Source organism: Pimephales promelas, chromosome 11 (genome assembly GCF_988280905.1).
Source record: "Pimephales promelas chromosome 11, fPimPro1.hap1.1, whole genome shotgun sequence".
Classification (NCBI taxonomy): domain Eukaryota; kingdom Metazoa; phylum Chordata; class Actinopteri; order Cypriniformes; family Leuciscidae; genus Pimephales; species Pimephales promelas.
This window is the reverse complement of record NC_142779.1, coordinates 22,375,089-22,390,623: the sequence shown is the minus strand read 5'-3', so window position 1 is coordinate 22,390,623 and position 15,535 is coordinate 22,375,089. Positions and strand designations below refer to the sequence as shown.

Below are 15,535 nucleotides of genomic sequence, written 5' to 3'. Positions count from 1 at the left end.
TTAAGTCCGTCTTTATTTTTGTGAAACAGTCTAACTTGCATTGGACTAGTCTATGTCTAACACTATAGACTGGTCTAAAATACCTTTGTGAAGCCAGCCCATGGCCCCCTGAAACATCGCATCAGCCCTGGCCCCCTGAAGCGTTGCATCCGCCATGGCTCACTGAAGAGTCGAAACCGCCCTGGCCCCCTGAAGCGTTGGCACCTGCTCCGCCTCAGTTTCCAGGCCCTCTTCCACTCTATTGGGCCTGGCCCTCCATCTCGTCTATGCTCCACCTCCCTCCTGGACAATTTTAGGAGCCTGGAAGTCGCTCCTTTGAGAGGGGCTATGCCACAATCACCAGAGAGGTTATTATGTGAGCATTGGGCCTCGTTTACACTGCATGGTTCAAGTAACCCAAATCCGATTTTTTTTTTTTTTTCTCTCATGTGGCACAGAACGGAGATGACCTGTGAACATGTAAGCAGGAAAAAAACGCGTGGATTCCAATTTTCTCAGATCGGATTCAGGCCTCATTCATATGTGGTAATAAATCGGATATGAATCGGATGCGTGCATTTGCGTGTGCCATGTAAGCATACAAATCGGACATTCCCCAAATGTGTAAATGCGAGTCATGCGTCATTAAAAACTGTGTGAATATAGGCGCGAGCCGCGCGATGGAAGAAAGGATACACACAGTGGAGCAATGCGGAGGTTTCATGTCTTTTGAGGGTTTGGGGTGAAGAGTGCAGGCAAAAATCCAGGGTTTTTACAGAAATAAATCCGTTTTTGAAAACATTTCACGAGATATGAGGCATCGTTTTAAGTGCTCGTGGCCCGTGTATCCTTTTCGCTCGTTTTTTTCTCCGTCGTACGAGACCAATGTTTTGATGACTTATTGAAATATTGTGGAAAGAAAACACTGGATAATTTTATTCGCATCTGCAGCCATTGAATTTCGTGCTGTTTTGCGTAATTTCCTGGTTCAGAACCGTCAGAACGTCTGCATTTGGTAGTTTCAGCAGTGTATTGTGTGAATGCAAAAATCGGATATAGGTCACTTTTAAAAGATGATGTAAGCAGGTCGTCAAAAAAATCGGATATAGTCAGAAAATCGGGTTTGGGCATCAAGACCTGCAGTGTAAATGCAGCCTAGGAAACCGTAAGTCCACTCCTATTCAACCTGTATATGTCAGGATTTGTCATGTTGTGTGTGTGTGTTAACTTATGGCCTGAGGTTTGTCATGTGTCTTTGTTTAGTCTGGTCTGTTGTGAGCACATGGCTGTCATGTTAATGGGCTACATGCACGCATAAGTTCCACATTTGATACAAGGATGCTCGTCCATTTCTGGTTGTGGAGATTAAAGCAGAGGAAAACCAAGGAAAACGGGATTATGGCAGAGTCTTCAAAATTTACTGTCCTCCCGTCTTTGAAACGAAACGTACATGCGTTTAGATGTAATTTTATATATAGTTATGTTTATTTAATATAATTTTTAAAAGAAGCATAAACACAACGAGGGGTGTCTGTTTTATCTGTTATTTTGACTAATGTTTCTTTAGTATAACCATGGAGTATAAAATTCAATATAAATTCTCAGTATTGCATTGGACTCTACGATCGACGGAAGTTATCGAGCATCCTTACACATTCACCGGAAATACCGCTGTGCATAGAGCCCATTCCTTGTGCCATGTGCTCTCCTGTCAATTGTCTGACCCTGCCCACCTTGTTACCTCATTATTGTTTAATTTCCCTCACCTGCCTGCCTTGTTACCCTCGTATGTTTGTTCCTTATTTAAGGTCCTTGTGTTGGTTACTCAGTGTTGGTTCGTTGTCGTATAAGGTCATTCTGTTCTGTGAGCTGTCTTGATCAAAGTTTGTACCTTGTTTGGTAACTCTAGTCTCATGTCTTTTTCAAGTTTATCAGTCTAGTATTGTCTACGTTCGTTTGCCCCCTCGTGGGTTTTTGTTTTCTATCTGTTAATTAAAGGTAAATGTTTATTTATGACTGTCTGCGCATGGGTTCATTTCTGCATTTTGTGACAGTATATGCTCCCAATTAGCCAAATAATGAAAAAGAACCAAATTGCTTACCACAGCTATGCAGATGACACAGATCTACTTAGCCCTATCGCCTAACAATTACAGCCCCATTTACCCCCTGTGCCAATGCATTGATGAAGTAAGCAGTTGGATGTGCCAAAACTTTCTTCAGTTAAACAAAGACTAAACTGAATTCATTGCATTTGGAAACAAAGATGAAGTTCTACCAGAAAGACTCGGGAGTCTTGTTGATAATGCCGTTACCACAAGACATTAATAGCTCAGCAAGCATAATATGATATAAAGTTCTTGGGTAGTTTGCATTTCGAGGGTGCGCAATCTGCATGTCCTGCCTGAAGATGAAGGCGGTGGAGCAGTCAAGCCCCCTTATGGGACAGGACCATCCTGGTGGTGGTGTTGGGAAGGGTGGAGGAGAAGGGACAGCTTGGTGGTGGAGGAAGCGTCAGCATCTGCAAACTCAAATATGTAAGTTTCAACCTTTTATACTACGAGCATTTAAAGCACGATCGGATAAAGTGAAGGTAAACAGCGACGTAATGATTGAGTCTTCTCGGCAGAATTTACGCAAAAGCTGCCTTTCTCATACCTTTACTCTAGGGGTCAAACAACTTAAAATCAAGTCAGGAATTTTGGTGTGTCTCTAGAGTCAGACCTTAGTATGCTGATTTAGGTACTGCTTTGACATGACTACTGAAACTATCATCTGAAAAGAGTCTGCTTTTAGCTATTATGGCAGCAACAGCTGGAAACTGCTTCCAGAAGAGATCAGATGTGCTCCTACAGTAGTAACATTAAAATCCAGACTCAAAACATCTGTTTAGCTGTGCATGAGCACTGTCCCACTTTTCATCCATACTGTTCATCGTGTTTGTACTGTTTTTTTATTTTTTATTTATTTATTCTAAATTGTTTTAATTATTCTTTAATTAAAGAATTAATTTAAGTAAAGCTCTTTGAATTACCATAGTGTATGAAATGTGCTATATGGTGGGGGTTGGGGGGGGGGGTTGTCTTTCAATATCCCTTTGCACGCCGTAGGATAGCGATAACCAACCAGAGCAATGAATGGCTGTGGCTGAGTGAGTCCCATGCGTTTTCCTCATGGTTTTCCCTCCACTCCGGTGCAAGTTGATATATTAAACTTTTGCCGTATCCGGTTGTCAAAACTCTGAACACATCTTCCTTTTGTAAGAATAACTTAAGTGACATTCTCTTAACTCCAAGTCATCCGAGTCGCGGCCAAAGCCGTATCGAAAGACTGCTGTTTGCCAGTTGCATCTTGTTTGTTTTCAAGTATCAGGGAAATCACCTATGGAAATCACGGCGCAGAACCGTCACAACTCTGCCGTCATTGTGTTAAGCCCGCCCACCAACTCTATACACGATGTGATTGGCCTGACCAGAGTTTGGTTTTTTCCACTTCGAAAGCCAACAGAGAGTTGCTAGACCACACTTATAAAATAATTTTTGCTGCTGCTAGGGTGCAGTAGGCAAGGGTGCTTGCAAGGGTCTTGGCTAGCATACTGCAGTAATCTTGTATCTTTCAATTTGCGTATTTTAGGTCTAGTTTTTGCTCCTAGGGAATTTTAGTAGATACTTTTTTTTTATTATTCATATTTTGGGACATTATAAGGCATAGTAAGTTAATAGGCTGGAGTTTTATATAGGCATTATACAGTGTTCTACCAAAAACGTTTTTGATGAATAGACTGATCGCTGCTCTTTTTAAAGAGTCAGCGAGATCTTTTTCAGGGTTGTAATTTTTGCAGATGTATTGTCCAGAATGGCCTTAGTTGACAGTACAAGTTAGCACACAGGAGAATACCAGAGGCTTTCAAATGAGGAGCATAGATTAAACTCTAAATAGTGCCAGCATAGCAATCACTCTTTAAATTTAAATAAACATCAATGTCTCTGCAACAAGCTCTGAAAGAGGGATGGTGGCAGTTCAGATGTCCCATTGATTGTACTGAAATTCACAGGCCTTGTCTGCTCTAAACAACTGCCTCAATGTCACCGCCCCTTTCAAGTAGAAGAGGAGATTGGACATTAGTATTACAGTAGTATTCATATCCTTTGAAAGCCCTTGGGGATATGATCACTCATGTGTGGCTTTTGTAGCCACAATTAATTCAAATAATTAATTCAAACTCCACATTTAATTAAAATAGATAGATAGATAGATAGATAGATAGATAGATAGATAGATAGATAGATAGATAGATAGATAGATAGATAGATAGATAGATAGATAGATAGATAGATATTAAATATATTGTAGCCTGTGAAAAAGGTCCTGTTTTTTTTCTTGTTTTTTTTTTTTTTTTTTTTTTGCATAGTAAAACAAACACTATCGGTTTCCTTTTTTGCCAAATCATTTTGTCAGATAAATACCTGTGTTTTGTTCTTCCCTCATAATTTATTCAAGATATTAACAAATGTCACTTTTGGGCACTATACTGTTTTCTGTTTTATGGCATCATATTAATTTGAAGGAGCATTTGTGTGTTCATTTGCAAATTGTATGTTTAAGGAATATTAAAGTGAACAATGAAGGATGAAGGTAAAAGAAAAATGGTTGTTTTTAAATTAAAATATTGATGCTGAGAAAGATGGTCGACATAAAACAAAGTAAAATAAATGTGATTTGGGGGGAAAGCCATATCCATATAATTTTTGTCCCAACAGTGAAATTACAAAAAAAAAATACCTGTTTGTATGGATCCATGTTTGTTTATTGATTTAATTATACAATAGGTATTGAATCAGTCAATATTTTTCCTCCAAATTATTATTGCTTTATTGGCATGAAACACTTTAGTATAAGTATAATTATCTAGTATTAATCATTGCATGTAGATGGAGGGGGGAAAAAGAGAGAAAATATGACGCAATTAAAAGACTAATAAAGAAGTAAACACTTCCAATCCAAGGTGTTGTTTACTCTTCGGTTGTTGGCTGTCTCAGATTAGCAATGTCAATTACATGCCACTTGATTGGAACTTTGATGACAGGATGTGTTCTTGGGTTGTGACCTCTGCATCACTTGAGTTGTTGTGCTTTTTATCTGCTGCCTCTCCAAGATAAGAACGGTTCCACGGCTGACACTGATTGCACATCCGTCTGCCCATACATTGGTACCTGCTATAGTCTGAAGAGGACGGACCTATTGCAAATGTCCACCAAGTGAAATACGGTCCCAATACCACAGATTTCGATTTTTGTGTAAACCGTTTTACTGGTGAGATTGGCTTAAGTTTTATTGGGTCTACTTCATTACGTTTATTGGCATGATCTATCCATTTGTTTTTGAAAGGTCAAGGTCCCAAAAATGCAAAATATGCTATCGAGTTGAGCACAACTGAGCTGAGTTGAATTTTTGATTTCAAGTAATGTAACCTGCTTCCTTTTTCTTTTCTATTGTATATTAATTGTCTGGCATTATATTTGTGCTGTTTATACAACGTCTAAAGGATGTAAAGGCTGTAAGTAGCATTTGGCAACAATGTCAACTGAGGCATGACAGCTGAAGTGTCTCGATTGAACCCAGTCCACATCAATCAGTGCTTTCATCCCATTTCACACAGGATTCACAGGACATGACTGCTCCATGCCGGCTACGGGCTGCACTTCCAACCCGTGTGATACGAAGGGCACTTCCATGTGCGAAGAACAGCTGGGCAGTTTTAAGTGCACGTGTCACCATGGCTATACGGGCCTGTTTTGTGAAACTTCCATCAGTCACTGCGTCGAGGGATTGTGTCATCACGGATCAAAGTGTGTGAATCTCCCTCTGGGCTTCGTGTGTGAATGTTTGCCTGGTAAGAGTGATTTCTAATAGTCTGTCTCCTGCCAGTCCCTCTGTCCACACTTTCACTAAAGCATCCATTTAACCCTCACCCTATTTTGATTTCTTCATAGGGTTGCAAGGACGATTCTGTGAGGTAAACATTGATGACTGTCTGGATAAGCCCTGTGGTGCACTCAGTATCTGTAAAGATGGTATCAATGCCTACGACTGTTTCTGTGCACCTGGGTTCGTTGGTAAGTTCACCACAAGCAATTTTCAAGAGCAATTTTTCCTTTGCCCAGTTTTCTAACATTCAATTCCCCTCTGTTGAGCTGTGTTTAAAAGGCCTGAGACCTCAAATCTGCTCCTGTATTGTAAGATATTAGTTGAGCGTCTGCTTATCAAGGAATTTTCTAAACTGCATAGCCGTGCCATCACATTTACTGCCATCTGTTTGACCAAGGAGAAGGGGTGTTGTTTTTAATTTTTTTATTTCATCCATTTCTATAGCACCTCATCATTAGATGTGGGTTATTTTATTTGAAGCGGCATCTTTGGCCCTGTATTTGCAAGGAAATCCTAAATGAAATTAACTTTTGCCATTCTTTTCAAGGTAATCACTGTGATATTGAAGTAAATGAGTGTCTTAGTCAACCCTGTCAGAATGGAGCTTCCTGCTCAGATGAGCTTAACTCCTTCAGCTGTCTCTGCCCTGCTGGGACCACAGGTACATAATTCCTTCCTGCCATCCATTTCACGGCACTGAATTTGGGTGACAAAGGCCACACAGTTACATTTTGAAATTGACAACCACGTTTAAGTGTGGGATTAAGTCCCTTAAACTATATTTGCGGGAGTTACAGACTGTAGATTATGGTTCACTCCTGAACCTGCAATGGTAATAACCATAGCAGTGTTATGGCTTCTTGTAGTCCTAAAAAAAAGAACATGTTTTTGTATTTATTTATAAATAATGTTGAAGTTGTATTAGTCAGGCTAGTATCAGTTAAACATAGATTTGTCTTATTCGTGGAGCTTAAAGGTGAAGTGTGTAATTGGTTTTCCATAAAAACCCTCAGCATGGACCCTATTCATATTTTGGGTTTCTCAGGTGGGGAAATACTCAAAGTTGGGTAAAATTATATTGGTGAACAGAAACTACTACAAATATAATTTTTCATTACCATTTGACTGAAAAATAAAATAAAAAATACTGAGAGATTCATTGCCGTCACTCCGTCAGTCGTAGAAACACTCATACAGCAGCGTTAACAACAGTAGTTTGTTGAAACGTAATGCCAAGGTAAGAAAACCTAGTAAGTATAGTGTATAAAAAAATATAAAATTTGCAATATTAGTAACTCAAAGACAAATATGCATCATCAGATTATGTGGAAGCGGTCTGGTTGAGCTAGAAGTTGACGGATCATTCTAACAAATAGAGCAATGTTTTTAAATCGCCACAGGAAAGTTTTCCTGCAAATGGACTCAGTCTGCACTTAAACTGCGATAGAAGCATTTTAATATCGAACAAAAAATGTACACTTGAAGCTTGAAGAGATATGATCATTTAGTGTGTCATGTTTAGTTTACAAACTCCTCTTTAAAACTGGGGGGCACTTTTAGTTCTTATCCAACCACATTAAATGTCTATTTCAAGAGTAATTTCCACTTAATTCTTTCATGTTCATGCAAATTGGAAAGGAAATAGGCTCATTTGGCAACTCAAGCTCTCAGTATATTTTAGGAACTTTCTGCCCAACAGAATGTAAATTCATCTACTTTCATTTCAAATGAGGAGTTGGATTGCTCGAAGGCTTAAAAGGCATTTTAGATTAGTTTTTTTTTTTTTTACTTTTTCCCAGATTCTTTGTGCAGGGAAAACTTCTGTTTATAATTGGTTGGCATGGGAATTTCTATGACAACTTCTTCTTTGTGTGTGCCTTTCTCTTTTTCTCTCACTTCTCAGGCAGTTTATGTGAAATAAACATAGATGAATGCCAGTCATCACCATGCATGAACAATGGCACGTGTTTGGACCTTTCAGATGGCTTTAAATGCATTTGCCCTACAGGCTTCTCTGGTGTGTCTAATTTGTTTTTTTGTTTTTTAAGTACATTATCACATTGATTATTTCTCCATTGGTTCTCTATTGGTCTCAAGGGGACCAAACATTAGGAAAAAAAAAGAAAAAAAAAAAACCTGAAGCTGTTGAATATGCATGTGCTGTTTTATTTTGGTCAATTATGTTTTATAGACAGTCTCTCATGTGTCTTGAAAAGAGAGATGAGCTTCCTCACTTGCATGATAACTTTTATTTTTCGTTTTATATTGTGCATTAAAGGTCCTGAGTGCTCACTGGACATCGACGAGTGTCTCTCACATCCCTGTAAGAATGGAGGCACCTGCATGGACCAACCGAGTAATTACTACTGCCGATGTGCGGCTCCATTCAAAGGTAATGAAGACTGAGGGAGTGGGGTGAAGGGTGAAGAAAAGTAGAGTTAATTAACTTCAGAAAGCATTCCTCTCACCTGTCTGAACTCATGCAGTCAACATCGCCACATTGACATCTTCACTGTCCACAAAATTGATTAATTTAAATTGTATTTATGTCCAGTAAAATGTATAATGCACAGTATATTTGAAAACGAAATAAAAATAAATTGTAAAATGTGAAAATAAAAACAGAAATCCATATTCTGCGAAAGACTTGCACTGAACATAATCTGGTTTCTGCCTTTTTGGCAGGTAAAAATGGGATTCTCTTTAATGCATTTCACCTTTACAATGTATGGATTTCATTTACAACAATTTTGTGATGTTAACCTCAAAATTGACTTTCTGTTGAACATTTTGTTGAAGATATATTTATTTAAGCCACTTCAATTCAGAAGTGAATCAAATCAGACCCAAATGTTAGGACAATTTCCCTCTAGACTGCTGTACTCTTTGACTATTTTATTCAGATCAGGAACTGCTGAAATCTTATCTGCGTTGTACGCATCTTTTACACAGCTGTATTGCGTACATTATTGGGTTTTCTCTGTTTGTTTGTTTGTTTTTGTGTATGTGTGATGCTCAGCTAGTCAATTCCGGAGAATACAGCTCATCTAAAATCGATCAGATGGCTCAGTCATTGCTGCTTATATTCAAACAGAGATCACTGATCATGCTTCCATTAGACGCGCAAATTAGGTTGTCAGGGATAATGATGATATCGGTTATTCTGTATTGAAATCGAGGAAAAAAGGCACTGACAGCTTCACATGCTCTGTTGAGACACACATGCATAGTGTTTATGTGGGGGTATTATGAGAATATTAAACTATCATTTACACAGCTGTCCTTTACTAACTGATGTAGTGTCTAGGCTGTGGCTAAAATACAGTGTGAAGTCTATGTGTGTTAATTGAAACTCTGAGGGCCAGATGTACATACATTTGTAAATGCAGCGTTAATACCGCCATGGCCAAGACGCAGAAAGCGCTTAATGTGAAACCGCAGTGTGCGTGTAGTTCATCAGGTAATCAGTGCCTGTCCCCACCCACTATACCATAAATTGTGCGTATTTAAACGCACAATTGAATGGACCTCCTCCTCTCTCTGCTTTGCTGATGCTTTGACTGTGCCTCACAAGCCCTCAACAAGCGTGTCTCACAAGCCCTCAAACGTGAAGCCAAAACGTCTAGATCGCCCCCCAGTGACCGGTCCTAGTATAGGTCATAAACCCCGCCTCCCGTTATTCAACAGGATGTGAGACCAACAAAACTATTAAATTACACTTCACAAATCCTTTTTCCAAAGACAGTTTCTGTTATGTACAGTAGTTTCTATCACGTTCTATCAAGTGTTTGTTTTTAAGATAAGTTTATTTTTAGTTAGTTATTTGATGCTATAAAAACGGTGCTGTGACAGCTGTGATTGACAGGTTCTCTGTGCGAAGTAGTCACTGAAGCACCAACGGACTTTTTTTTTCACAACGTTGACTGTGGTTAGTAGTTGTATTTACCTTATTTTAACAAGGTTCTGCGATCGGCAGACATCAGTGGAACGGAGCAGACAAAGGCCACTTAAGAAAAGTGCGGAGCGTGCGCTTGCGATCATTGATTGAGCGAGAGTGAGGGCGGGGCTTTACTTCCTGCTCACTTGAGTCTGCGAAAAGTGCGCAGACTCAAGTTCCAAGATGTCAGCGCCATACCCGGACACCGGCGGCTTCAGTTCTCTCCGATGGAAAAGAGCGAAGGGGCGTCGTCCATCTTTTTTTTTACAGTCTATGGTTTAAAATGATCCTGATGCCAATAGTTGTAATGTAGCGAGGAGATTAAGAACTGCTGGAATGGAATGTTCACACTGAGTCGGAGATTCGATGTCATCTTATGATTATTGCGTAGCTACTTAATCTGTAAGGCTTAATGATTTTGTTTTCACTCAACTGAAAAAGTGTGATTCTTGTGGCAAAAATCTTTTCAGCTCATCTTCTGAGCCTATGTCTTTGTTTTGCTTGGATTACTGCTGCCATTTCACCAGGAATCATGTGCCAGAAAACCCGCTTCCTAAGTTATACTTGCTTCTAAGAGGCTGAGAATTTTCAGCGCAAAATAGAAGCGTGTTTTAACCGGCTTTTTCTTTACATAACACGGAATACATTATTAGGCGCAATGTACGCTGCCCCTCCCATCTCTTTATGTGACAGGCTTTCCCCTTGACCATCCCATGAATGCATATGCATTACACGAAAAGCACATTTTGCCATTATCAGTTCCCGCGATATGCAGTCTGCGCTTTCATCTCGGTGCGTCCCGTTCTTACATACCTCGCCATGGTTTTATGCGCACTTTGCAAAACAAATACACCTGAAGTGGGCGCAAAAGCATTAGTACATTTGGCTCTGAAAATTCGTAGCAGCCAGAACCAAACAATGCCATGTGTGTAATTAGACAATCTAAGGCATTTTATTAATTAGGGGCCAGGCACCGAAGGTGCGTAGGCACCTATTGTAATCGTTGGTGTTCTTATTATTTTTCTTCTTCCGCTCTGGGAGTCAGATTTGTCAGATTTTCACATCATCACGAAATTGGCTCACATCATCTTCAGACCATGCTGGCAAAAGTTATTCGAAACTTTTTGATAAACTTAACCGTTCTCGAAAAAAACTTTGGAATGAATTAGACAAAGGCACATGTCCTCACAAGCATGACATGAGAGAATGTGCAGCATTTTGGCACAGTCCCACCGGAGATATTAAAAATGTCTATTTTTGTTCTTGAAATGTTTGCCCAAAAATCATGAAAGTGATCTAATTAGAAATCAAATTTCCCATGTTGCCATTTTGAATTTTGTGGAATACTGTATTTTATGAATGCGTAAACCTATTGTCACGAAACTCGGCATGGGCCATCAGGACGATGCCCTGAAGAAGCCTGAGAAATTTGAGCCAGCGTCACATGCTTATAGCTTTGGGTGTGGTTGACTCATTTTCACGGGAGTACCCCAGTGTCCTGAAAGATTCCTGAATCCTTGCCAAGTCCAACGATACCAAACATACTAGGTTTCGCCTAATGGTTCGTGCAACATTGTGATTTAGCGTTTAAACCATTTTTGCTAATATCTTCAAAACCGTTAGTTTTACGCAGATGAAACCATCATACCTTGAGGTAAAAAGTTATAATGATTTTTTTTCTTTTTTAATTCTAATAGCTTTTAATTAATTTTGTGTATTGTCTTGAGACTGGTCTTAATAGATTCCTTGGGCCACGCAAGGACATAGATATTAATGTTGCCGGAGTTGGCCAAACTTCCTGTCCGCCATTTTGAATTTCTTTAAACATCATCTTCAACTGGGCCGACAAAAAGTATTTCTTGTCGACAGACGCATCAATATAGATGATGTCATGATGCCAAAACGACTCTAAGCTGCATCTCAGTAGTGCCTTGTCACCAAACACTGCCTGTGTCATCGTCACCTTAAACTAACACACCACATCAATTTGGTCACAGCGCCACCTATTGGTCGAAAGTTATGAACCATTCAATCATATTACTAGTGACTGTACTTATAATTTTTTCAACAATTTTTGCCTAAATCATGACGTCTTTAATCGCTCAATGTTGCTGTTGGTCTGATGCTCCCTGATGCTTAACGTATCCTTTGTGCTTGTCCCGATAATTGCTGCTTGTTCTTACATATCTGTCTAAAATATGCCAATGTGTTCTTGTACTGTTCGTTTTTTTTATAGATATTTGTCTGATCCATTTTACATACCCATCTAAAAACAACTTTTGCACCAGACTAGTGTAGTGGCAGACTAGCTTTACCGAAAGTTTTCGGTCCAGTATCTATTACCATTATAAGGTGTGTTGAGGCTTGACCAAGTTGACTACACATCTTTGGCTTGCAGTCTTTTTCTAATAGCTAACTAATTTTGGTAGCAGATCTAAAAACTAGACGAGTCTAACTAATTATATTTATTTATTTTATTGTATTATTTATTTGTGATTGGAAAAGTCAAGTCATGATTATGATTGTTCAGACTTAATAAAAAAAAAGTGTGGTCAATGAAGTAGTTTCATTTTATTTATTTAGATTTTTACTTCTATAGAAATGTACATCAAAATAATACATTGTTGTGCAATTGTCTTGGATGAGTCATGGAAATTCATTTGTCAATTAGAGGTGACAGGGCTGCTTTTGATTTAAATGTAAGAATAGGGGCCTTTTTAAGTAATTAATCATTTGAATTTGTTGAGGGAACAATAAACATTTTCTGTTGTTTTTGTTGTGGATGGAAGTGTATTTCTCATGCTGTATTTGGAATTTCAGGGATTAACTGCGAGTTGCTGCCCTGTGAAGCCGTTAATCCGTGTGATAATGGGGCAGAGTGCGTGGAGGAGGCTGATCCCGTCCTCTTTCCTCTGGGCTTCCGGTGCCGATGTCGCCAGGGTTTCACGGGGGCCCGCTGTGAGATCAACATAGACGAGTGCAGCTCCAACCCCTGTCTGCATGGCTTCTGTTATGACGGTAAATAGTTATTTCTCAGCCTTGAACTCCCAAACTTAAAACATTTCCCTTCAGTCTCATTTAGCACATGGGTACTCTCTTTTTGGAGCAAAGGCACTGTCGGTTTACCCTTTTGACAGCCTTGGCATGACTTAGTTTAATAAGCAGGTTTATAAGACACGAGTTACTTCATTCAGTATGACCAGGACACATTTGCTTTGGTACTTTTGACAAGTGTCTTGCTCCAGCTGTGAGCAAGGATCCGTAAGGCATAATTGCTGCTTTGTAATTTGAATAATGGATGATAAATGACAGAGTTAATACAATCAAAGCCCAAGGCAGGGTGTTGTTCTCCCTCAGCAATCCAATAAGCTGTTTTTTGCCCTTTTGTGTTGCATCTCCTGCATAAATCATTACAAAAGCCATAGATCAAATACATGTTGTCAGTTACGGATTACAGATTGCAAAGCACGACGTAGGCCTCGATCTGTAATGAATACTTTAAAATTGGAAGCTGTAACTCACTTGATGCTGTTTTATGTGTAGGCTAAATGATCATTTATTGCACACAACCACTTAACCAACGGTGGACAGTGTTCGGGAAACTTGTTTGAAAACAGTCTTTGTTATTGTATTAGGCACTTACACCTTCACATTTAAGACATGGTTGTATATAGCAAAAAGCCTTTAAAATGAGGCATTACAGATGTTTTCCAGTTGACAGTAATTTATTTGGGCGATAAAGTTTTAATTTCATGTAGTATAATGGTGAATGTCATTGCAGTGAGAGGAAGACAAACCTTGACTTTCAAAACTGTGTTCGATTTTACAGTTAAAAGAGGCAATAAATTGTCCCCTCATACTAACAGAAAACACTTTCAAATTCAGTGCATGTTGTCCGGTTTCCCTTTTGGCTGAAAACTCTTTTGCTATAATCCTGCTAACCATCCTGTTTTAGGATTTATGTTTGCAATATTTTAATGAACAGACTTTAACGCCTCTGTTCTGAAGTTTTACTGTTTTCCAGAAGTGTTTGCAGTGATATTTAGAGCAGTGGGGTTCGGGACCCAATAAGGGGCCTCAGCAAACTTAACTTAAAATTATTTAAAAGACAAACTATAATAAAACAACTACAACAATTAAGATGTAAGCTGTCATTGTATTTCTCAGTCTTGGAAAAAATCTGTATAAATGAGGTACTTTTAAAAGTGTGATTTCTAGATGTGTAAAAGTCAATAAATTTACAAATTGTGTAGTTTTACTCATAAATAATCAAGTGGTGTGTTTGTTTGAAATGTTGTGAAATTATGTACAGTATAGACTCACAAGATTAAGTCATATACTTTTTTTAAGTGTACCTTAAAGGCAAGGTGACTGTACATAATGCACTTTTTTTAGACTAAACAATAGTACACTAACTACAATAAGTTGTAAAAAGTCCAAAATCTTGAGACATTGAATTTTCTCAATTTTTTAAAGTGCCTTATAAGCCAACAAAAAGTTGTATATTTGCACTGAAGAAAATTGAAATGATCAAACATAAAGTTGATAAAATTAAAAAAAATTAAGCCAGCATGATTATTTAATGTTCTTCACTTCAACAAGAATAATTGTCTTCTCTACTTTAGCCAACTTGGATTTGTTAATTACTAAATGTCTCCTTCAGGCAAGCTCTTATAATGACAGCTGCAGATCTGTTGTTCACCAAATCTTCAATTAGCAATACTTGAAATGTTCATTTGTCTTCATAATGCCATTTTAAATGACTGCTTGGTAAAGGCTGCTTGTCTCTGAAGCAGAAGACCTCTTGAAAATGTAATGTAATAGTCAGTAAACTTCAATCAACATCAATCAATCACCACACAACAAGAAAACTAGCAGTGATCATGAAAATAAGATAATAATTTATAAAGCAGAATCCCCAAGCAGTGAAACAATAATCATATAACATTACAGTATATAGTTTCATGCTGGGAACTCAAATGTGTTCTATGTAAAAGTGTTTGTCCCTATACTGATGTGGCTAAAGATTTTTAGGTTTCACCTAAAGCAAAGTGTCTAACTTAAATCCATAAAACTGACTAATTTTTTTTTTTTTTTTTTTTTTTTTTATAACATATTACCAGTACACTATATGCTTTGCCAGGATTCTCAACCGGTTTGGCTATGGGACCCACATTTTCTCAACTAAACTCAACTCAAATTTTATTTATAAAGCACCTTCAAAACCATATGAATGGCGAAAGTGCTGTACATAAATCAAGTCATCTATCATGTGGCAAATTATTCACATTTCTCTGACCTAATCAAACACCACATGCCAGATGAAGTCTTCAGATCACTTTTGAAAGTGTCCATACTTGATGAGGATTGTATAGATAAAGCCAGGCTAAGAGGAGTTTGAAACCACCGATTGTAAAATTGCATCATGCACATGAGCAGAATCTTTGCAGATTTTTCTCTTTTAAGTCTCAAACCTACACACACTACCAGTGATGGGAAATAAATGGCGTTACTAACAGCGTTATCTTTCTCAGTAACGAGTAATCAAACTAATTACTGTTTTCCCCGTTACAGCGCCGTTATCGTTAATGACAATGAAATGCGGTGTTACTATAGCTAATTGAGCTCACTGAAGCGGTTTCAATCACAGTCGGCTCTTTCTCCGCCATAGGACCTGCAAAGTTTTTTTTC

The 15,535-nt window shown here is 38.4% G+C and overlaps 1 protein-coding gene across 1 annotated transcript in view; it reads left to right on the top strand.

Annotated features, from left to right (window-relative positions):
* The window catches only part of eys (EGF-like photoreceptor maintenance factor), a 302,080-nt gene that overhangs the window by 82,695 nt on the left and 203,850 nt on the right, over positions 1–15,535 (top strand). Inside the window, exons 12-17 of the mRNA XM_039651858.2 lie at positions 5,639–5,872; positions 5,973–6,095; positions 6,455–6,568; positions 7,811–7,924; positions 8,186–8,299; positions 12,665–12,862. Of these exons, the coding sequence (XP_039507792.2) occupies positions 5,639–5,872; positions 5,973–6,095; positions 6,455–6,568; positions 7,811–7,924; positions 8,186–8,299; positions 12,665–12,862 (897 nt within the window). The remainder of the gene's footprint in view (positions 1–5,638; positions 5,873–5,972; positions 6,096–6,454; positions 6,569–7,810; positions 7,925–8,185; positions 8,300–12,664; positions 12,863–15,535) is intronic.